General features: G+C 37.3%; 1 protein-coding gene across 1 annotated transcript in view; it reads left to right on the plus strand.

The window, feature by feature from the left end:
- ncam1a (neural cell adhesion molecule 1a) overlaps window positions 1–25,435 on the plus strand; it is a 230,572-nt gene that overhangs the window by 195,907 nt on the left and 9,230 nt on the right. Inside the window, exons 12-14 of the mRNA XM_017041484.2 lie at window positions 1,028–1,153; window positions 12,205–12,329; window positions 12,753–12,933. Of these exons, the coding sequence (XP_016896973.1) occupies window positions 1,028–1,153; window positions 12,205–12,329; window positions 12,753–12,933 (432 nt within the window). The remainder of the gene's footprint in view (window positions 1–1,027; window positions 1,154–12,204; window positions 12,330–12,752; window positions 12,934–25,435) is intronic.

The raw sequence follows: 25,435 nt of genomic DNA on the forward strand, positions 1-25,435 counted from the left end.
AAAAAAAAAAAAAGGACCCAGAGACTGCACTGCAAACGTACAAAGGGATACTTACAAGAACCAAATCACTAAGAATCTCCACAAACTCACATCAAGGTGATTCGCTATTGTTAGAGTAGACTGAGTCTGTCGTTGTAACTGTTAACACTGGATGAACCTTGATGTCAAGTCATTCGTTCTTTTATGTTCTGCCGCTCAATATGTATCTGGGTCATGGAGGTGGAGAGGGTCCTTAAGGGCCATCACAGAAGCAGTGAATTCAGAGATTTAGATATATGTTACACTATGGAGAAATACAAAATCTCACAGATCCAGACTCCCGGCTGCAGACACAACAGTTCAGTCCATTGGTTTCAGATAAACTGTAAGATGATGAGACACAACGTTATCAGTACGGTTAGATCAAGGATTTCTAAAATGTTATGCGGGTGGGCCAGCTGCCACTAGGGGGTGTGCAAGATGAAAAAAGGGAGTCCACCAAGTTATCACTGAGGTGCTCTGAGCATGGCACCGTGCTCACACACTGCTCCCCGGGCTGCTCAAAAAGCCCATTGTCCACTTTGGTGATGGGTTAAATGTAGAGGTCAAATTTTGTTGTATGCAGTGGTGTGTGTCACAATGACAAGGAGTTCACTTTCCTTTCCTTAATCCTTTATTCCACACAAAAAAAACATGTATTATATGGCATTTTAATAAATATATAAATGCAGGTTATATAGGTGTGTTAAATGTGTGTGCTGTTCATTTGCGCGTGATTTAAAAAAATGTATTTGCTTTCAAAGCTATTTGCTAAGAGTTCTGGTTCAGATTGCACGCAGTCCCAGTCTGAGGTTTTGTCCGACCATCACTGTGGCAACCCCTGATTAAGAGATGGGGGGGGTGAGTGCAGTGTCGAGTGTGTTTTTAGAGTGTGTGCTCCATGTACCATTATCCCTCAGTGTCGAGTGTGTTTTTAGAGTGTGTACCATTATCCTCCATTTTACACTCACCTGCTTGAACTCACACCACGCTTCCACGCTTTCAACAGACATGACCAAGATCACCATCGCCGGCCTGAAACCAGAGACAGCTTACGAGGTCAAGATTTCCGCAATCAACGGCAAAGGCGAGGGCGAGAGCAGCGCCGCCAGCACTTTCAAAACCAAGCCAGTCCGTAAGTACTGCCCTCGCAGCTTCTGTTTCCTGTTCTCAGTAAGTGACCTTCTGACCCCACCCCAACAACATCCAACAACAGTCTAACCCTCACTTCACCTGCTGCTCATGTCCAGCTGAGCTGAGATACTTTTACTGCTTACCTCCTGTGTTCTCACCGCGCTGGTCGCTCCCGTCCAGGCCTTAGAGGAGCTGATGATAAATTATGCCGCCTTTTATCATCGTCTTGGTTCATCCTGTTAACTTTGCAAAGTATAACCTCTGTGTCCATTGACGCTAAACGCAATAAAGTGCTTCTTCTCCCTCGCAGCACCACTGCAGTGTTTAAGTTAAACCTCATCTTAACCTCCCATTTTACAGAGCCCTGATTTTTCAGCCCATTTTTTAGGGGTTTTAGGGGAAAGGTTGCGCTTCAACGTGAGGTAATTTCAGCTCAACGTTGGTGTAAATTGTTAACATTAACGTCAGAGGTCGACGGAATGACAGCATGTGATTAATGGATATTTTAGAGAAAGAGAAGGTGGAGGAGGAGGAAATCTTCTAGCGTAGAAACAGGACAGAAAAAAGTCAATCTGAACCAGTGAGGGCGATTAAGTATACAATTCTTTTTTTCCCTTCTAGAAATTTCATTTTCTTCTAAAAACAACTGGGACCACCTTAAAAAATTCTGCTGCAGTCTCTGATCCAATCTCTATACAATTGTGTTTGCTCATTTGCATCCATATGTGAAATTAAATGTTAAGCATATAAACAGTAAATATTTAGAAGCAGCTGTATTGCAGTATACATTATTCTGCTACTGCAACATCACAGGCTAAAGCCCATATTCGTGAGGAACTTGGAAAAAAAACAAAACAAATATACAGTGTTTTTCCCGTCACCTTGTACCTTTAGGCTAACTCCTGAGATCTCTGATGGCGAATAAATCAAACTATAAATAATTAAACACATTTTCTGAACCACTTTCTTGACACCGACACCAGTTACATTTAATCAGTCCAGGACTATAATGGATGTGTACAGCGGACAGTCTGTGATTATCCCCTTGTTTGTGTTGCCTTTTTGTTTTTTGTTTTCAGCACTGACCCTTTGTTTCCAATTAAGTTGGTAAATGAATTGCTGATAAAAAATAATGAGAAAACAAAAGAAAAGTATTAAAGCAGTTTTATCTCCCAACCATTCATCTCACCGGTGTGCTCGCAATTAGAGGCTAATAAAACTATTGTTAAGTCAGCTTTGGAAATTAGTTTTTCTTTATTAGTTTTTTGCTGCTTCAGTGTTAAGATAACTCTAGCAGAGGTAGAACAACGCACAACAAGGTCAAAACGACATCTCGTAGAAAAACCTTTGAATTGCAGAAGTGGGAAGGACAGCAGATGTTTTAAGAAAAGAGAAGTAAAATGAAGCCGCTCCAAATCACAGTCTATGAAAATAAACGAATTTAATTCTATAATGAAAATTCTGATTGATCCAAAATCTCTGTTTGCTTTTGGCCATGGAGTTTCTTAGAAATATGAAAAATAGATCCTGTATAATTACAGTTCAGTGGAACAATGGGTTCATAAATATCTTTCTGCTGTGTTTCATCACAAAATATTATTTTTTCTATTAAAGTGTAAATAGAAATGAATAGGAGATAATCACCTGAATAACAAAAAATATGTACCGATCTGAAGACGTTAAGTAATACCTGAGCTTCTCACAGAAGAGAAAAATAAACAAATCATTGTTGTGCTTTGTTTGACCACTCATAGTTGTATTTCAGAAATGCAATCGCTTCCTAGCATTGTTCTGTAGTCTAAAGTATGCTGCTGTTCGCTTCCTAGCATTGTTCTGTAGTCTAACGTATGCTGCTGTTGTTGCTCGATCGTCAACCCTCATCTCCTGTAGAAAATCCTCTTTCTCATTCCCAGCCTGTAGATGTAGATACCATCATTTAGGCATTTGTTGCACATGTACATTAGCATAGAACTCTGAGTGTCATATCTAACGTATGGATATGATGTGAATTTGGATGTGTCATATCTAACGTATGGATATGATGTAAATTTGGATGAATGGATGGAGCGATGGATGGATGGATGGATGGATAGACAGATAGATAGATAAAGGATAGTTGTATTGACGAGTTCAGTCAATGCTTTGGGTTATGTTAGTGAAGATGAAGATTGACAGACAGAAACCGAGTGTATTTTTATATTAAAACACCACCAAATCCGGCAAGAAGAAAGTTTATTCCAAGCGTGAACTTTTGTGAGAGACCAATTTCTCATTTGGATGGTAATACTGTTCCAGGATTATCGAAGAAAGAGTTGGCTGCAGAGCTAACAGTAGCATGACACTCTGCAAGTCAAATAACAGATGCCGGCAGTGTAGCGGTGAATAAATGATGTGTCAGAGTTGCCTCTTTTTTCATTGTTCATATCCCGCCCCCCCCATTTCATTGTCTTCCTTTTTTTTTCTTCTTCTCTGTTTCATTGTTTCCATCATGATTTCCCATCTGTTCTCTATTCCACCGGACCTTCTCAGAGTATTTTTCCACAAGTAAGTTTCTTTTCTCCCTGTTTCATCTGCTTCATTTCTACCTGTGTTGAATTTTCATCACTATGTTTGACCATTCTCTTCACGTTGAAACGTGATTTGATGGAAGAAACATGCCATAATAATGTAAACTGGGCCCTGGTGACGTCATGTCTTCCCAGGAACCATCCACAGAAAGCCTTCACCCCGTAGCACAAAGACATGGATTTTCATTCTCTTATATAAATACCAGAACTCATTCATGGTCTGTTTGACTAATTTTCCCGGCGCCTGTTCATTTCTTTTCTTTAACGAGATTTCAAGTTAGTGTGAGAATGTGATGGATTGGTCTGACAGACGGCAGCAGGCCAGATATTCTCTACTGCCGCCCTTGATGCCTCTTTCCAAAAATCTGACTTTGAAACTATCAGGAAGACCAGTACTGGCCACATTAAACAAATGAAAAAAAAAAAATCAATGTTTTATCACACCTTACACCTCTGCCTTACACGAAAAAGGTCATAGGTTTCAGCCCAAGAGGAACCACATACTTGGCGCCTCCAACAGGCAGCCTGTTGCAGGAGATTTGCTTTTAACACAGCAATTTCTCAAATGTGGGATAAATTAACTTTTTTGTATTTTTTAGTTAGTTAAAACTAAAATTACTTTAAGGCACCAAATAGTCTTAGATTACACAAAAATGTGTACACCAACGTAAAAAAAAGCCTGTAGAATATTTCCAAACTGACAGACGTGGCGTATAAACACAGCCAAAGCACAGACCACTAGGTGGCGCTGCACTGCTAAATCCTTTACCTTTAGAGCGCCAAGATGTTAAAACACATCTTGTCACTTTCTCCACAACAAATTAATTCAAAAATTGTTCCAAATGCTGAGCTAAAATTAAGCGTCCATATATGCAGTTGTTTTAGTGAGAAAAAATTCCCTAGAAAAAGTATTTCACATCAACACATCTGATGTCACCAAAATATATTTTTTAACTATGAAGACTATTATTGAAACCATTACCAAGAACCAGCTAGAGAGTCGTTGAGTGTTAGGCCACTGAAAGTTTCCGCTCCTCTGTCTAATGAGGAACATATCTGTAGTTGAAGCTGCTCTCTCTGAGTGATGTTTATTTTGAGCGTCATACATTTGTCCAGTTTTCGAGCGCTCTGAGTGGTCTTGCCTCAAATGTTTGGTTGGTGATAGAGTGTGGGCGTTACAGCTCGTTGCCTGGCTTTTATAGAAATCTATCGCTTTAAAGTAAGAGCTTTTGCTGTGAAGAATTCTGAACAAAGGAAAAAGAAGTGACTGTTCACTCACCAGCAAATAAACAGCAGCAGAGTATGAGCTCGTCCACAGGCGGCTCACTCAAGCCTTGAAAAGTCACAAAGCAATTCACTAAAAGCTCCAGCACACAGCTGTGGCTCAATTTTGGTCCAACTCTGTACTCCCACTTGCTGTTTTGATGTATGGTGATTGCACTATAAGTACTACATGGGCACATTCAATTTACAGAGCAGTCCAACTACAAGCTTTGGTCAAGGACAGTAGTAGCAGTGTACTGTTTTTGTTTGTTTTTTTTTGTGATATGTGTGCACCAAGTGCTAAAGGAAAAAAAGACAGATACACAAATATAAATACACAAAACAACAACGTAGGCAAATCTGTCTAAAATAAAGTGTATAATCAATATAATGATTTTTTTTTTTTTTTAATATTTTAAAATAAGTCAAAGTAAGAGCAGCTTTGGTTAAATCTCCTGTACACTTAGACAATGTTCCTTAAAAGAACAAAGCAAAAATCTGTTCTTCTTTAGTTAAAATACTATAAATGTGCCTTGGATTTTTCCTCTGGATTCTGTCAACCATATGTCATAAACAGGGCTGTGGTAGTTGTCTTGAAATGATAAGTACTCATTGACATTATAAAGGATCTGGTAGTCCAGACTACCCAACAGAACCAGCAGTGAGTTTCCCATGCTGAGGTCTCACCATCTTTTCACCATCTTTCAGTTGCATCAGAGATTGAGCCCACTACTGCTGCCACCCCCCTGGCTCGTAGTGAGTATACCAGACCAGCCGGGTCCAGTGTTTCTATCTTTTGACCTCTGTCTCCTTAGCTGCTTGTAGATGTTCATTTACTGCTGGTGTGATCACAGGGGGGCTAATACCTGTCGTTAAACCGTAGTTAGTTTTAGCAACAACAACAACAAAAAAAGCCTTGATAGCTTTACGACTTCTTTAACCGCTCATCTGTAGATGATGATTTTACTAACACCGACGTGAAGACGTAACGGTTTGTCCTTGTATCTGTCTGATTTCAGAACCTTGTAATGTTGAAGATAAGTTGGTAAACGCTGCTGTTTGTGGTGCTCCTGGTGTTGGTAGATACTGTAGTACACAGTATCATAACTGACCTGAAGGGTGCTGTGGGGCTATATTTGTAGAGATGGGGCAATAATTATTACAAAAACCAAAAGAAAGAAAATGATCCAGTCCAAATTTTAAATCTTACTAATTGTAAAATCAGGCTATATAAGAAGGTACTGAAGATCATAGTATAATCAGCATTTATTAGGAATGCCACGATCAAGTTGGTCGATTTGGATCAGCTAATATCTGAGGTTTTTGGAAAATCTGTGTTTTGGGACATCTATTTTCTTGGCTTCTCATCTATGCTGATGACATTCCTATTTATCTGTGTTTCTGTTTGTTTTTATTCACCAAATTACTGCCTAAAATTTCTCATTCACTACTGAAGTGCCTGCAACCCAAGGTAACTTACAAAGAAACAGTTTGAAGTTATGACTCTTTAAGACACGTTGTTGCCCGTAAACAACGTAGAGCAGCATTCGAAAATGTACCTTAACATTGTTCTTGTTTATAAACAACGTAGAGCAGCATTCGAAAATATACCTTAACATTGTTCTTGTTTATTTTCTCACTGCAGTTATTGTCATGTATGTGTTTGTATATATTTGTCCTTAGGTTATCCAGTGTCTTACTTACCATCACTATGCGATAAATGCTTCAGTGAATAAGTTTTCTTTCAGCAGACACATCACTCAGACGCACATGTAACACATGCTTTTAAACCCTCATTTAATGCAGACCTTTTTGTGATGTTTCACGTGTTTCTACTATGGTGTGAATCCAACCATAGTTGGCTTGAATTTTACCCCCAAAACTGCAGACTTTCCTCTTTTCCTCTTTTAAAGAAGCTTTCTTATAGTAATTTGGTTTTCTTTCTTTTCTTGTTTTTTTTTTACACTGATGATAAAATGAAAGCAATTGGACTGTTGGGCCTTTGTGTCACAATTCAAAATATTTATTCTAAAAATAATCAGGAGGAAAGCGGTTGATTATTTGGAAGCATGAGGAAATTCTGCGAGAGCAGTTTTGGGTATTTAGCAAATTCATATCCTGTAACAAACAACCAAAACCCAGTTTTCAACCACTATTTAGTTCCAGCGTTTCTTATGTACTTGAAAGTACTTGGAATTTAAAAACTCTTTAATTTTTATTGTGCTTGAACTTTGGAAAGCTTAATTTTTCAACTCAAGTACCTTTGAGAAAGATATTATCAGATTATATAATTTGTCAATATATCATTATATATTATATATATATATTATAAATTATATATAAGTTATATATCAAATATCATTATATAATGTGTTAATAACACATTTACCAAATTACAAAATGGAGAAAATAATAGTTCCATTTTAGAGTTAACAGTTAACATGTTTTTTTTCAGAAAATTATGATTAATAATAATACATAAACAAAAATACAAGAAAATGTATGTGATTGATATATTGATCAAGTTTTATATATATTTTTATTATTATATAATGTATATATTTTTGCACTTGGTGAAAACAAGACCCTTGAAAATGCATTTAACATTTGTAAAGAAAATATTTACAGAAAAGTTACTCTTAAATTTTATAATGTATACTTTATATGTGATATATTTATTAACTACTGTGAAAAAAATACATATTAAAGAGACAGTTCTGTTTTTAAAAAATATCAATTTTAAAAATCAATTTTAATCATCTTCTGTATAGGTGTAATAGACCTTGAAAGTGCTTGAAAAGTGCTTGACTTCAGCTGGGTTAAAGTTGTAAGAACCCTGTTATGTGCATTTGAAAACGTATCTGTTGACCAATTTACATATTTCCTTTTTTGTTGTTTATGTTGTTGTGTCATTTTGTGTTTTAACATCTGTGTTGGTTTATGTTGTTTATTATGTTGACACCTTTTCATCATTTCAAAATTCTTTTGTATGTTTCCCCATGTGCCCCGCCCCTCCCGATCCCGCCCTCCTTCTTCTTGTTTTCCTTTGAACCAATCATGTGCGTGCATCATGTGACTTATGTCATGTGGCTCTTGCATGGTGCTGATGATGTCATCTCTGCTGGCCAACAGAAGGTAAATGTTTTGATGTTGTATCATTCCAAACCATTGTAGAAATCATTCAGTAAGAAAAAAAAAAAACGTTTTAATTTTTTTTGTTAGATTCAGAAACAGACACATAGACATCTAACAGATAGGCACAACCATTAAATGTAATTTTGTATTATTAAAAACATAAAATATATATGTAAATATATATTTTATACAACAACATACATATGTATATATACATATACACATATATTTGTACAGAATACATGTGTATGTATATATGTGTAAATATATATATACAGTATATATGCATATGTATGTGAATATAAATATACATATATAAGTGGATGGTTATATACAGTATATATGCATATATATGTGAATATAAATATATATATATATAAGTGGATGGCTTAGGTTTCTAAGATAAAAAAGGTAAATGGCAAGAAAAGAAAAAAAAATTAATTATATGTTGAAAGAAATATTCTGGCCCATTGAGCTACATATAAACAATAACAAAAATGATTTATTATTCCTTGATGTTTTTGATGATATTTTTCTTTTCTGTATTTTCTAAAAGAATTTTCTCATCCCCATTTACAGTCCATACTGCATGTACTGGTATTTGATCATCAGTGAACTGTAGCTACTGGTAGTTTCCATCTTTCCTTCATTAATGCGAGGAACTCGAGAGAGTGTTTTACTGATTGGACTCACAGCATGACGTTACTGCAGCAGCATGCAATTTTTTCCAGTGTATTTCCTCTGCAGCCTCTCCGCATTGCTCTGCTGTGACCCAGTGGACATTTCCCTGCTGTTTGCATGTGTCTGTCCTTCAATCTGTTTTCACCTATGCCTCACATTGAACCATAATTTCAGCCTGTTCCGTGTATGAAAACCCTGAAAGGTTAAAAGGGAGTGAAAGGTGAAACCCTTCTGATTCCAGTCTGCACGGTGGAACCTGTTTAGTTTCTGAACACCTTCTTTTTCTGTTTCTCAAATTCAACCTAACCCTGTGGATAACACTGCTGAGTGTGTGTTGAATCTGCTGCTGTCACTAACAGTTTTTTTCACCTCCTACAGCCTCAGTGTTGCTTGTCTCACTTTAACAGAATGCAGGTTCTTTTTGGCTCATAATGGAGAGAAACAATGGGCTACAATTTATTTTAGTTCTTAAAATCAAAATCTTGTGTCACAGTATTAAACAGTGCAGTGTATTCAGAAAACGGTAAACTGTATTTTCTCCAGAGGGAAATATCTAAAGTTACCATTAACAAAGAAAATATTTTGAAAAAGATAGGGATAGTAAAAAAAATAAAAATCTGAATTTCAGCAGTGCAAATGTAAAGAAAGAACGTGTATTGTTTTAGCAAATAATAAATTTATACATTAGGAAGAAAGAACGTGTATTGTTTTAGCAAAGAATTAATTTATATAATTAGTTTAAAAATATCTATTTAAAATTGTATCTGCATTAAACAAAGCCCTGTTTAAAAAAATATTTTTATGAAACCTGAGAATAAAGTCAAAATTCATATTTGAAAACCCTAAACCTGTTTTATCTCTAAAATCTAAATTGTTACATGAGTCTGTGAGAAAGCAATTTTACATGTTAACCATTTGAAACTCAGCTGAGAATCAACGTCAACGTTGCTACAATTTCTGCAGACAAAAATTTAAATTTTTTAAAATTCTGGACTTTAATATATGCATTTGTTTAATAATTTATTAGTTGGTCTTTCAAAAAAAAAATCTTCACACGTATCTGAAGCAGTTTCCTAATTGTTAGCACGAACTCAAGGCTTTTTGACGTAACATTTCAGGCAGTTTAATAACATTAAAAACCAACACTGTTCAAAGCCCTAATGTGGAAACACTGATGACAAACATGGTTTGGCATTAGGAGGCGACTCCTCTGCACAAACACGCCACCTCGACACCACCTTCCCCAAAGACAATGTAAACATTATTAAAAGTAATAGAGCGACATTTCCAATCAAGGCCTACAGGCTCATTATCCACACACCCAGCAGCCATTACTCAGGGGTGCAGAGCAAATAATGAGGAGCCTTCAGTGTGAACAACACCTCGGTCGGTCTGGGCCTGAACTCCAGCTGCTCCTCAAAGAAATAAGAAGTCTACCTGGAAACGGCCAATGCCTACACCGCCACATTTTCAATTTAGCAACATTCACACCACCATTCACACCAAATGTGGCCCACTTTTTAGACCTCACGATTCCTAGATGTGGAACACTAAATACAATACAAATTTGTAATTTTTGGCAGGTCACATGACAATGTTGTCTCTGCTAGTGTTTTTTCTATGATGTACACACATTTAAGGTTTATTTTAAGCCCAATCTAGAACTTGCAAACAATTTTCCACTTTTTTTTTTAATTCGGACAAATATTGTTTTTCCAGGTTAAAATCCCGGTTAAGCATTAAGAACATATATTCCAGGTTAGTGAGAAATGAAGGTTTCCATGGAAACAAAAGCAAATGTAATTTTGTTCCCCCCCCCCAGAAATGTCAGGCGTTTTTATTCCCATTCATCAAACACTGACCTTTTTTTCAAAACTCTAGGAAATATTTCCTACTTTTCTGTTTTGAAGGGGAGTGATAAGTCACAAGGAGTCGCACCAAAGGTCCTTGTCAAGCAGAAAGAATTGATTGTATTTAGGCACCAGTCCAAAAACCTGACCCTTGTGTGAATATTTTTTACCTTTTTTTTTTTTCTTTTCTTTTTTTAAGATAGATTTTTTTTGTAGTCCTGAGGAATTGTCTCTGGTAGCTACCTCTGTTGATTGCTTGTTTGAGCAGCACATTTCAAACATTTGACATTTGGTTAAAAAGAAAAAAAAGTAAAAACTAAACAAGCTTGGCAGGTTGACAACAGTCCTTGAAGCTCTAAACCTTTTACAGCTGCTCTTGAAGACTGCAGGTACCCAGAGATTGGTGATGAAAGGATGGATGTGGGAGGATTATCGATTGGATTGTACACACAACACAGTCAGGAAGATTTTTTTTCCTTTCGAACCATTTTATGGCTCAGCAGAGACAAACAGAGGCAGAATCACTGATTTCTGAGGCCAGTTTTTTTTATAGCACTGTGATTAAGGTCGTCTCCCTATCCGCACTGCCACCCCTGATTGTAGTTGTTGGGTACAGTTTACAAAGAAAGCGCTACCCTCTTGACCGTGGCAATTTAAAAAAGAATCACAGCAGCCATCAGTTTTAAGATGATAGGAGATTGTTTAGAAAACACGGGCAGAGGGTCAGGGATTAGTGTGAGCTCAGGGCAAAGAAAATGACCCCAAATATCAGAAACTGTTCATTATGTTGGTTTTAAATGCCACTGTGAGTAACGGTGATATTATGGAAGACTTTGAAAAACCAAAATGTCAACCTTAGCTTCTGTAGCTTAGCTAATAACAATAACAGACCAATCTTTTGTTCTAACATATGCTAGACAATCAAAGGTGTCACAGATGGGCTAATTATATGAACTGAAGCTTAATGCCAAGCTAACAAATGAATAAATATGAGTTTTGGATTAGCCAGCTTCATAGATGGCTTCCTAACAAATGAATAAATATGAGTTTTGGGTTAGCCAGCTTCATAGATAAAAGGTTGCACAACAAAATTATTTGAGCCTAAAATCCAGGAGTTTCAATGTCCTTAAGTCTTAGTAAAATGTCCAGCTAGCCTTCGCTAATTCGTCGCTGACAACCTAATTTCATTTGATTCTGGATTGTATAACCTTTTTGTACTACTGATTATTTTGCATTTCAAAATGAATGCCTACTTAAGACAGCAGGATTAAATAAACGGGTGATCACTGCCTATAACCGAGCTGCTATATTCCATAGCATATACTTGTACTGTATGTGCTGTCACCCGCCATGCTTTACCTGCTTTTTTCCCTCTAAATAGGATCATGATTTACAACACTGACATTATGTTCTGTTGATGAGGATTTTAAATTAGTGTAATTTGTGACACCATTAACTAAACCAAAAAAATAAACTGATATTTTAAGGAGACTTCCATTTAGCGTTAGCTCATAATGATGTTTGCTAATCCCTGTTCCTTGCTTTATTCCCTGTAGGGGAACCCAGTGCTCCAAAAATACAAGTGAAGGTCCATAACAGGGGAAATTCTTTTAAGGTCAACTGGATCAAACAGGATGACGGTGGTTCTCCCATTAAAAATTACCTGATCAAATACAAGGCTGTGAGTATACTGTGAAAAAAAAACCAGAAATGTTTGTTACACTTGTTTTCGTTTTTCTCTTGTGTTGTTAGTTTTATTTATTTTTTAAGTTCACAAAGAAGCCACCACTGATATTTTATCACCTGCTGGAAAACAATTACCATATGTTCTCCCCAGTTTCACTTTAAACAAGGATATTTTCTCGCTTTGTGTTTGTTTTTTTATTTGTGCTTCTACCAATTACAGCAAAGTAGTTTTCTTTGGTGAGAAAAAAAAAACATATCTACATGCTGGGTTCTCGTTATTGAGAACAGCCTGTTAATAACTCAAGCTAATAGAATACACATTCAAATTAGCCAGATTATTGAAAAAAAAAACACATTGTAGCATTACCTTAAATGCTTTAATGCTTTTCTCCCACCATGGCTCCTTTCCCATCTCCAGAAGGATGTGTCTCTGTGGAAACCGGAGATCCGTCTCCCTCACGGGAGTGAGCATGTGATTCTGAACAGCCTGGACTGGGACACAGAGTACGAGGTCCAAGTCATGGCAGAAAACCAGCAGGGCAGATCTGAGCCAGGCGTCCTGTACTTCAGAACAGCTGCAGAGCCTACTACCATCCCAGGTACTCATTCCCATAATCCTTTGCTGTACGTCAACACCAGAAAGGTGTCATTAGTAAAAGCAGGAAATTAATCAAACACTTAGCCAAGGTTAGCCAACATTTTGTAAAAATTCAAGTAGCATAAATGAGAAAAATAGCCGTTCATCAAATTAGCTCAAAAATGGAATACATTTTTTGTAAAAAATATTGCACAATACCCCACACACAATACATTACAATTAACACAGGGTCTTTATTAGAGACACCTTCATCTGCTGCGGAGTTAAACTCCACTCTGCAGAAGCACTAGCTCTGAAAATCTCATTAGGGGTTAGATGAAGACAGAAAAAACGCAAAGATGGATCTTTGAATCTGGGAACACTTGAGAAGTGTTCGATTATATGTATTAAAATGTTAATTTAATAAAGTGGATTCATGAACCCATTCATAGCTGAGCTGCTTCAGCTCATGTCAGCCCCAGGGTTAGCAATTAGCAAAAGGAAAGAGAAAATCAAATGTATTCATAAAAACAGACACACTGGAAGGAGGCAGTCAAAGATTAGTCAAAATCGTTATATGTTAGCCAAACAAGGACTAAGTCGAGTTATTCAAAATGGACAGATCATTTCAAAACAAAAACAAAAACAAAACCAGCCGTCTAGCTAACTAGCTGAGCTTACCAAATGATTAATTAAACTGCTAAAAGCAAACTATTGATGGGGAAGCAACCCAGCCTTTTTTCACAAAATGCAATATATATATATATATATATATATATATATATATATATATATTGCTTTTGTGCATTACTGCAGGTGGTTCCCTTCCCTTTATCTCATACCAGGTTTATTTTTGGCGTTAACATCTGCGCTTTATCTCAGAAGGTTCCACAGCTGTTGCTCTGTAATGTCAGCCCCAAAAACAGCTGCTCTGCTGTAAATTCTTTTTTATTTCCTGCTAAATTAGCACCATGACACTTGATTCCACTTCAAGTTCAATCTGTTTGTTCTTTGTTTTTGCCACTCTTCACTCTTTTAGATATTAACAACATGGCAAAAACACAGGACAAGATATAAAAGTTTCCGGTATAGCACACATGCTGACAGTGATTCAAGGATTTTTGATATTATATTTTAAACTGTGGTGCAGCTAACTGCTGTTTGTAACCATCACCAACGTCTTAATTAACATTGTGCTAATTTGCAGTATGTTACGCAACATTAAAGTAGCATTACATCTATATTATCATTAGTATTTATCATATAGTAAATGTCCCCATTTATGCTAAAGTTACGCTTGGGGCGGTGGTGGCTTGGTGGTTAAGGAATCTTACTTGGGCCTGAAAGGTTTCAGGTTTGAGTCCACCAGCTGCCAAGTTACCACTGAGGTACCTGCTCACTTTGCTGAAAGGTTAAAAGCAGAGGTCACCTTTCATTGTGTGCAATGACACGTAGTTCACTTTCCTTAGGTCAAGATTACACTGTATATATGTGTTACTCTAGTACACTACATTGTATCACATTTGGGTGATGCCACATTTACATTACGTGATATTGCATTTAACGTACAATGCAATTATTCTGTGCTATGTTTTTGTTATTTCCTTCATTAATATGTCCACTAATGTCACTGTGCATTACTACATATGTGTTACGCCACATTTACGTTGCTCTAACATGGATCATAATGAGTTCAACACAGCTTGTGTTACAGTTGTGTTGTTATGCATGGGCCTGCTCCCCTGCCCCCGACCTCCATGACCAGTGGTGTCATAGTAGCTTAAAATAGCCCAAGTGGTTGGAGTTGCTCTGTTTAATTGTAGATTTGATGAATGTTGCTGTTACTTGTCAAAGAACATTTATATTCCAGTGATTTGCGATGGCAGTGTGTGACTTTTTTTCTTTTCCAAGTAGATAAGTAATGGTGCCCAGACGATTGTTTTCAAGCCTAATGAAGAAATATGTCTGATTGATGTTGTTGGCAAAGTTGTCACAATCTTATGTTCCAGTTTTCCAAAACAAGTAAACACAATTCTATGTGTCCCTGCTGCAATTGCGCTGCAGAGACAGAACAAATTGTTGGTGTTGAAATCAGTGCAATGTAGTTAATATTTGATCTTTTTAGGTTTCTTTCAAACATGAAACCTCATGTAACTTAAAATAAAGATGGTCGCCTCCTGCTAGTAATTAGAGTCCAACAAAATGTCTGCTACAACATAAGTAAAAAAAAGGCAAACTTAGATTATGTGATCATGTGACTCGTGTACTGGGTACAAGATGTGGACAGATAGGTGATAAGCTAACTCAAGATTTTGACTTCTCAAAATTGTAGCCTAATGGTTAACTTTTGGCTTTGAACAGACAGACTTTTTTGTATCAACAAATAAGTTGCAAACGTATCCAAAAATTTAAACATTTTGGCATAAATCTTTAATGATATAATGTAAGTAATTTTGAAGATATAGGTACATTTTAAATATTATTTTAATACTAATATGTTTTTTTCATGAGTATTTTTCATGAGCCTTGAGTATCACAGTATCAGGTGTTGGGTTTTTCTTTTTCCGCTTCAATCTAATTCCTTACTGAGACATTTTAACAGCTCCTGTCTTATGCGGCTCTAACAACATTCAGTTGATAATTCAAGCTTCGTGTCTGTCCTGATCTGCTGGTGGAATCCCCTAGTACGCTGTGCATCACTGGCCATTTCACATGCTGTAGAACCATCCGGACCGGTATGGATGTGTGCTCACATCCATGAGGTTTTCATCAGTCTGATCCTACAATGTGCGACTGATCTGATCAAAAACCTCCTCTTGTCGGTGTGAAACATCAGAGCAGTGAGACTGCAGTGACTGCAGCATGTTTGAAACCACGTCCTGTTCCCCCCCCCTTGTCATCATTCATTACTTTCATTCCTCTGACCTTCCACCCATTCCTGCCATCAACCACGTGTCATTGCCTCGCCGCTAACACGCTGTGACTCCTGTTTTGCTTTGATCCCCCAACTTTAGAGTTTGTTTCGTTTTTAGTTGAGTCTCTTGATTACCTTTCAAACTTGTATTTCCGTGTTTCTGACCTATTTTTCTCTCTTGTCTCTTTTTTCCTGCCACCTTTTCCTCTTCCTGTCTTCATGTGTGATCTCCTTGGACACCTGTGGACACCATGACATTCCCATGAACACCAACTTCCTTCACTGTTTCTGCTTCTATTCCTTGTTTTTCTTCTGTTTATCATTCCTTGTGAATATTGATATATCTACACTTGTTTATGTGTGTGTGTGTGTGTGTGTATTGGTCATTAACGGATGACCTCAGCCACCCTGGGTTGCCAATGTGTCACGTACAGTCTGGCGGCTCTCCTGCTGTCCGTGTTCGCCACACACTGGTTTTCATAAACTGATTTTGTTCAAGGAGAAAGAGAGGAAAAAGTCTGAGCCTTTAAAATCGTCGGGGCGCAGACCTCTTTGCTTTCTATGCCTTTTTACCCTTGTGCAGCCACACACAAGATATGGAAAAAAAAAGAAAAGATAACGAGTCACGATGTTATTACAGGGTGCTCAGTACTCGCATCATTCTCAGCATTTGTGGGGGCGGGCTAAGATTCTGTTAATATGATTTAATTTGACTTATTTTTCTCTATGTTGTTTAATTAAAAAAATAAAGTGGAGATTTAAAGCGGAATGGTAATTCTACTGGGGTTAGGTTGCTTTTGGATTGCAAAATGTTGCTACTTGTTCTAGATCCAGTTAGCATCATACACCGTACATGCATAAGAATGGAGGTAGCTGAACTGGGGTTACGACTCTTAGCCCTGAGAAGGAGCAGGAAGTGCTTTACTGAATGTGGAAGTCTACGGGAAACTTGGGAAGGATTTAATTTAACTTGTAATTCCTGAATAGATTATGGTCTGGAATGCTACTTTTAGTGTTGTTTTAGGAGCACATTTTTAACTGATTGATATTAAATCTTGTCGTAGAGTCTCTTGGAGAGATTTATCCTCCTGTTAAATAAAGTTTACAATTTTCTTAGACTTACATCCTGGACAGATTGACGTAAATGTAAGAGAGATAAACACTGCACATGTAGCAACATTTGCTTCTTCTTCCTCAGTTATGTCTGACAAAACATCCACATGGACAGTTTTTACTGTTCCAAGGTAAGTAATTACTTTATTTAGCAAAATAAACAAGAACACATATAGATTATATTCACAAATATATCTATAAATATTCAATCTTTATATGAGAAACATAGAACTCTACCTGGGAAATGTCTGTCTGGTTTCAATAGCTTTGCTGTATCATCAGCATAGAGTTTGATATAGATATCTTTAGATTATGTGTAAAGTACTGTTATATTTCAATTTGATTCACTAATTAGCAGCGAGATACTGTATGTAAGACCACACTCTTTTTTTTTTGCTCTTGAGAGCCTACTTTTTTTTTTTCTTTTTTTTTTTGCTCTTGAGAGCCTAGCAATTGTAGGATTTTACTGTAAAAGGGTCGTCATCTGACATGCAATGGGAACCAAGATTCATTCCACCAGAAAATAATTTGTTTGGTGGAAATTGGGAAGGGGTTGTAGGATTTGGTATATTTCAGTAACTTTACAAATCTGGCATCTTGTTACATTCGAGAACACCTGAAACTAGTAGTTGAGACCATACGCTATTCAGGAAAATAACACATTTTGTGGTGTTCTCTTTTCCCAGAGATTTCCAATGAAACAGATATAAATTAGTCTTTTTGATGGTTTTTTTATGGTTACGCTTTTTTTTTTTAATGTTTGGTCTGTGAGTTAACACATTCATAATGTCTCATCTTAGAGAGTGGTTAATCAGACAGATATAATAATATTGATCACAGCTGTCTCCTGACTTTTTTATCAACAACAGTAAAGTCTAAAAAAAAAATTTTATTTTAAATTTGAATCCAGGATTTTAAAAACAGACACGTTGTGAAATAGCCGTGTCGCAAATGACACATGAGCATGAAAAGTGCATGAGAGCTGAGACAAGGCATGATCCAGTCTCCATGAATGTGCTATGCAGCTTCGAAGCTCCTCAATCTGAGCATTATGAATGTTTTAACTGGGGTGAGAGCGCAAATGCTGTGCCTATACTTTTGTTGATTTTTTTTTTTTTTTTTTGGATACAAGCTTGAAAAGTCCTGCTGTACAAAATAAGTAAAGAAAAAAACACATAACTGAGAGGTTTTACTTTCCGTCACGGTTGAAATCTTGTTTTACTCAATTAAATATTATACTCACTTTTGCAGACATCGTTGTGTGTTCACCTTGTCAGCGCAGTCAGAGGGTTGTAAAAGAAAAAAAACTAATCTTGTTTTGTGACAGTGTACACTGATCATCAAAAAAGGAAAAAAAAATCAGCTGTTATTTTCTTGCTCATCTTATCTTTTTACCTGGAAGCAGGAGAAATATCTGCAGTCGTAAGTGCAGCAGCTGTTCAACTAAACACAGAAAAAATGTTTGATTTTCAATAATGTGAAGTTATTTTAATGCCCTGAGACATTTTTGTAAGTACATATCAGTGTATTTCCATTTAACTATTGTAGGGTTGAAATAAAAATGTCTTTCTTTTGTTTTCTGGGACATTTTTTTTTTCTTTAGATGTTTTTAAAGTGAAATCACAATCGTAAATGTGACCCAGTGCTGATGGTACCGACTGTTTATGGTCCGGATCTTTGAACAAAACAAACAAACAAAAAAAAACCCAAAATCAATCCTCCTTGTTTTTGCATCTTTCTCTGGAGATTTAAGTCAATGTCTGTAGTCAGCGTACGCTGTTCAAGTAAATGACATGTGACTATAAACACAGAACACTCACACTCATGTCATAGGAAATGACGTATACAGCATGATGATAAAGGAAGGAGCAAATATGAACTGTAAACTGAGCAGGGGTCTCCAACTCAAATGATCTGAGGGTCACATCAGTGTTTAATGTCCAAAAAATAAAAGAAGTCAAGAACAAATAGATCAGTGCCGTGCTGTGATCCTGTGCACTCTACACTTCATATTGACTTTTAATACTCACAGATGAAACACAAGATGCACCCAAGAGGATTTCGTTCGATGAGTTTTACAAATGTAATTATTCCAGTTCTGTCATATCTCCTTGGTAAAGTCAAAAAGGTTGAAAAGTGAGAACAGTCCCAGGGACCTTGAAGGGGTCAGAACACGTTCTCTTTGTTCTAACATTTGTTTCACATTCTTCCTTACTTGAAGGGGTCAGAACACGTTCTCTTTCTTCTAACATTTGTTTCACATTCTTCCTCATGTTGTGTCAACTTCCTGTTGAGTGCTGTCAGGTGAATGAATGCATCGATGCATCGGCCCACGTGACTGCCACGTCCCAATATTTATGATCCACAACAACTCCATCTGAGAACATTAATAAAGCATTGAGACATTTGAATTAATTGGACACATGTCACTGGTGATTATTTCCTTTAGGTGAGCTTTATAGTGATCTACCAGCACGACTGAGCAGATGTTCCACTTGCACAGGCGTAAAGGCATTAATAGTCAGTATGTAACACGACGGCGTTGAGACAACACGTCTGTTTACTTCCTGAACTAAAAATATGTTGCTTTTCACAGAATTTACGGCTTGTTAAATGTAAGCTTCCACAAACAATTTTGGTGTTCTTGGTTTGGTGTAGGGCAGACTTATTCCTTTTTTAAACTTTTGCACATTTTGGCGTTGTATTACTCCACCTGAGATGGCTAAAATGAACATTAAATTAAATAATGTGAATGAGTTGAAGGCTCAAAGAAAAGAAATCACGATACAAAACAAATTTGGGGGAGTAGTGGTAGCTGTCCTTTAATTTTATGTCGTAACGTATTGACATAAGTTGCTACTGTATCTTCGAAGTGGTTGCCCTTTAGTTTAGTTAACCAGACATATTTCCAGATCTGGGGCGAGTCGATTGTAAAGGGTAAACATGATAAAAGGAAATAGGTTTTTTCTTGATCTGATTGCAAACCTTTGATCTTTGGATTGTTGAAGATGGAGCTAAAATGGTCTCCGAGTTCTGGGGTGGGCTCCAAACATATGCCATGTAACATACCTTGGCCATATAAACAGTTTTTATGAGGACAAAAATAATAAGATAGATTTGATTTTGTATGTCGTGTTTCTTGTTAATTTCCTGCTGGCCGTCTCTTTTGTCTTCGTTCCGGGGCTGGAATCAACATGCCACTCCGGGTCCTTCATTATCTGTGGCACTGCTGCTCCGTCTCCACTATAGTCTCTGTCACCACGATAATCAGTGTTTACAGCCCCCTTGAGGGGCACTTTGTCACTTGTTGGTCGCTCCTGTTGTTCATCGGCGCTCACTGAGTAATGGTGTTGCTGATCAGTGCTAAGTGCCTTTCATTTTTACTAATCAGGGCCTTGGTCTAAATGTTCACAACCAGACTTGTTTTGCATATAAAAGAAAAAACGTCCTGTCCTTCTCAGCAAAGCGGTGAATGCAGAAGATGTGGAAAAGCTGCTGGTGTTAACCTAGAATTCAGCCTCATTACCCAACGACTAAAACACTTCCTTGAATTGTCGGATGGATGTGAGGTTGAGTGGATCTGACTCCCGCAGCCCCAACCCCCCACCCCACGTTCACTTAATTTAGTAAGACGAGACAAAGTTTGTTCGTACTCTTTTAATTTTTTTTTCTTTTTTTTTTCTGTCGAAAATGAACAACGACATACTCTATTGAAGCGGCAGGGCTAATGATGTTAGCAGGGTTAGCTTAGCCTTTTAAAATGCTATGTTGTAGAGCACACTTTGCTCTCTGTGCTAGCATGCCACTATTTACGCTCTGTGCTAGCACATGCTAATATACTGCTTATTTACTACCTGCCAGGGTGCTTCTAACATGCTACATGCTAACATGTCCTTAAATGGGAAATATGCGGTCTTGTTTAATTACATGTAGCCTCCTTTCATGGACAAATAGGTGGGGCTAAGTCCTTGGATTCAGCAAGTAGTAAAATGTTTTATGTCAACTGAACCCTTTAAACCTGTCCAAACTTTTATGACAGGACGTACAAATGAGAACTCCTCAGTGAAATACAGGACGTACAAATGAGAACTCCTCAGTAAAATCAAAATGTGAGTTCATATTTGATCATTTTTTTAGTTTCACATACGGATGATTTAAGATTCAAATCGCTCTTGTTGAGTCCAGACCAAAGATTTCTGTATTATTGCCAGAAAGGCCCCACATTTGTATGCTGTCTACATTGCCTTGGTGGTATGTCTTTTTCTGGGCAATAAAATTAGGTGCGTTTCGTTTCGTTCACTTTTTCCACACAGAAACAACATCCTGTCACATTTACATGATGGCAAACTCACGTTGTTTAAACCAACAAAGAAAACAATAAAAAAAAAACAGTAATGATTTCAGTACACTGAAAGAAGCAAAAAAAAATATTTCTTTTTCCCCCCCTTTACCATTAACTCCCCTCCTCCTCTCGTCCATGTGAAAATGATCTGCTGGTGCATATTTTTCCTGCCAGTGTTTCTCATCAGTTTGTGACGCCCGCTGCCTGAAATATTCATTTGAACGCCTGAAATTCCCTCCAGTCCCTCCCTCCCTGCACCGCACGAAGAACTTGCACAGATCTTAATCAGTCAGAGATGGAGTCAGTTGTCAGTGTCACTTCAAAAAAAAGAGGGGGGGGGGGCAGGATGGGATGTGTAGTACGGCGGTGCACTGCCACACGGTGGCCGAGCTGGGTCTGACACTGTAACCGGCTCCTCTCCTTAAACCTACCGTTTGTTTTGCTGGGGAACATTTGGTTTTTCATTGACAGTAGGCTTAGACTTCATGTTTTCGCTGCATTCTGGGGGTTTTGCTGGTGCAGACGATTTTATATGCACAGAGGAATAATGTAATATCCAACATTCCTCAGTTAGCTACGGTGCATACAGAAACTCTGCTTAGATTTCTCTGTGGTTCCTGAAGTAAAACATTTAATTTCCTTTGTCAGTCGTCCCTGAGGCCAGTTTCATGGACTTTTTTATATATATATTGAGTACATTTAGAAGAAATACTGTTTTTCTATATTTGAGTACATTTAGAAGAAATACTGTTAATTTCTATATTAATCTTATTTTTTTAATTTTTATTTACACAACTAAGACCTAAAGCTCTTTAAGGATTTGGTAGTTTACTTAAGAATCACTGCTAAAAATCTAAATCTAAGTAATTGAATCTAAACATTTGACAGATTCTCCAGAACACACATAAATGTTTTATTATATATTTACAATCCTACCCTGTTAAATTTCTAATGAGGTTTATTTTAAATGCTCCCTGCTGAAACAAATCAAAAATATTTTAATTCTTGTGACTTGATGTAAGTGATGGATTTGCAGCTCTCCTCCTCCTTCACCTGATTTAACGCTGCCGTGAGTTTGATCCCAGACTTATTTACATCCTGCTGTTAATTTGTCATTTAGTCCAGTTTATGTGACTTATTTAGGGTTGGCATAAAGTTTGCAGGCTTTACGAGATGACAAGCTGTGCCTGAGCGCGCCATTAAACCAGTGACTGACACCAATTAGAGCCAATCAACGCCTCCGACAACATGTGCAAGAATGAATGTGACGCTGTGTTTCTGTTTGAGTGTTTTTAGAAAAGAAATACTGTAGATTTAATGACTCTCTCTCCAGCTGTAAACAGTGTTGTTGGTGTTCACTGCTGTCACAAGGCAGTGATTGTTCAGTGAGAGCACAGCTCATGGTCACTCCAGGTGTATGCAGCTCCTTTTCCCCCTTTTTTTTCCTGCTGTGATTTCTTTAAAATATATCAGAGAATTATTCACAAAAAGCATTTTCTAAAAAAGATTTATTATGATTTATATTTTTGTCAAAAAGACCAAGACTAGAGAGCAAGAACATTGCAGTAGTTAAGGAGGGTTAAGTGCTCCTGCCTTACAGCGGTAAAGGTCAGCAGTTCAAACCCCAAATTAAATTTAAAGTCCTTTTGTATGGAGTTTGCATTTATTTTAGGTTGCTTGTTATCTGGTTTCCTCCCACACTCCAGGATTACATTAATTTCTGGCTGTAAATTGACTGTAGGTGTGAATGGTTTTCTGTCTATAATTAGTGATTTAATTAAATTAAGCTGCGACCAGTTATTCTGCTGTTTTCTGCACCATTTAGAATCTTACATCGGCCCAGTTTAGTCCTGCTCTCATATTTCTGCTGTGTCTTGCAGACATTTATTCCTAAATTATTAACACGAAACCATGTTATTCATTACCTTTTGAGTTAAAAAGTTCAGATGAAGTTTTTGTCTTTGTCCTGAAAAATGTGTCCTCAAAGTCCTCTGTTTCCTTCAATGGCTGTAATTAGGAGAAACCGCAGTGTACGGAGTGTGCACCTCTACAGACAGATGACTCAAGTACTGCAGTCAACACTTGTTTTACTCCAGCCCATAACTTCATTTGCATTTTAACAGGCACAATAAATCATGTGGATCATGTATTCAGGGCTGTCACTGAGAACCAGAGAGAGAGAGAGAAAGAGAGAGAGAGAGAGAGAGAACTCACCATGTGTCAGGATGTTTGACACAGACGTTCTCTCTCGTCCTGGTCAGCTACAGTACAGAACCGGTGATAACCGCCCCCATGTCATAAGCCTCAATTTCCAAAAGAAATCAATACGAGGTTTATTGTCCAGCTCAGACAAACTGCCACATTAGTGAGGGAGAGCGCTGATGAAAAATCTCTACAGCAGCAGGTAATTTCCGTATCGTTACGAGCCAGTTAGATTCTTCTAGAAGTGCTAGATGATTGAAATGCTTAGCCAACAGTTAGTCTCCCTCATCCGATTACTGACTTGTGTTGCGGTTATTTCTCATTTGATTTGGGTTTTATAATACTGACACTTCAGAAGAAAATAATTCTAATATATTAACCATGTAGAAATGAAGAGAATTGAAAAACAGATTTTTCAGGTTTAAAATATGTGAATTTTATTGGTTAAATGTAAGAAAAAGGTTTTGTAGTGAACGTCACAGTGCAGTACTGTACCTTCCCACAAGATGGAGACCATTACTAAGTATAGGTATACTATGGTATTGGTATGGTATGGTATGGTACAATACTATGGTATTGTGATGACTTCCTGTCATTGCACTGTCTGCTGGTGCGTGACCATGAGTCCATGCAGTTCCACCCCTCCCCGCTAGGGGGGTCTCATCTCTAGCTATCTCTGAAAGTCATGTTAATTTTTTAATCTTGTTTGTGCACAATGATACAACATACTGCCACTTCAGTGATATCCCAGGTAGAACCAAGGTTTTCAGGGTCACATGTCACACTGAGCTCAGCTCCAGGTCTGGGTGTTTATTTCTACATTCTGGGCAAACAGTTTTTTAAAATAGATTTTAAAACTCTTTCAATTGTGATGAAAACGTTTTCAACCCAACTGAGGTCACCAAAAATAATCCCTCCATTTAATTCTATTTATTTTTGGTTATTTATCAGTCCCCAAACCGCAAAAAGCATCCAATGCTTGAATGCTGAGATTAGATTGGATTTCTAACATAATCGCATCAAACACCGGAACGATGGACACAAATAAAAAAATAATAATAAATAAGAGCTATTCTAGAAATGTAAATCTGCACAGCCTGAACTGATGGGGAGCATAAATCCTGTTTATGCCATTCTTTCTGGAAACTGCAGGTGAATTTGTTTATGCATGGGATCATCGCTGCAATAGGGTAACCTTGATCTGCATTTCGTTTTAAAGAGCGAATGACAGCTGTTAACAGAGCGGCTTATGAAACCCCAGGAACCTATTTTCTCATGTCGGTCACCCTCAATGAGGAACATTTAACTACTAAAAGTTTGCCATAAATACAACCAGAGATAATAGAATGTCAGAACATCATGTGTTCAAAATGTTTGCAAAGTTGTCAGTATTATTATTGTTGTTGTTGTTTAATTCTTTTGAGCGTTCTGGTCATTAGATTAATCGATTATTCCAAATTGAAAATTTTCTTCATTGTTCTGCACTAGTGTCTAAACATCTACAGTTATTTACATTTTCAATTGTATTGTTTTGCTGTTAGCAAGCAAACCAAAAAGTCATTCTTTTCAATGTTAGTGGCAGGGGTTGGTTTGTAGAATTAGTTCTAGAGTGGTACAGTTTATGGTATGGTATGGTACATGTTTCATACCTTTCCATTCTGACATTTCAGAGCACAGTGGGTAGTACTCTTGCCTGACAGGTCAACAGTTCAATCTCCATTGGCTGGTGGTCGCTCTGTATGGATTTGACATTCTTCCATTGTGTTCTTTTCTCTCTAGGTGCTCTGGTTCAGTGTCCAAAGTCACTGTAGATTAGGTTAATTAAACAATTGCTGCTGGTCAATGTCAGTCAGTGAGTCATAAAATATCTGCTCTACGGTTGATAATGTGAATATGTTGTATTCTGGGGTTTTTTAAAGGACAAAACTGATTGATCTGAAACCAGCCTTAAAA

This window comes from Cynoglossus semilaevis, chromosome 19 (genome assembly GCF_000523025.1).
Source record: "Cynoglossus semilaevis isolate Cse_v1.0 chromosome 19, Cse_v1.0, whole genome shotgun sequence".
NCBI classification, from domain to species: Eukaryota; Metazoa; Chordata; class Actinopteri; order Pleuronectiformes; family Cynoglossidae; genus Cynoglossus; species Cynoglossus semilaevis.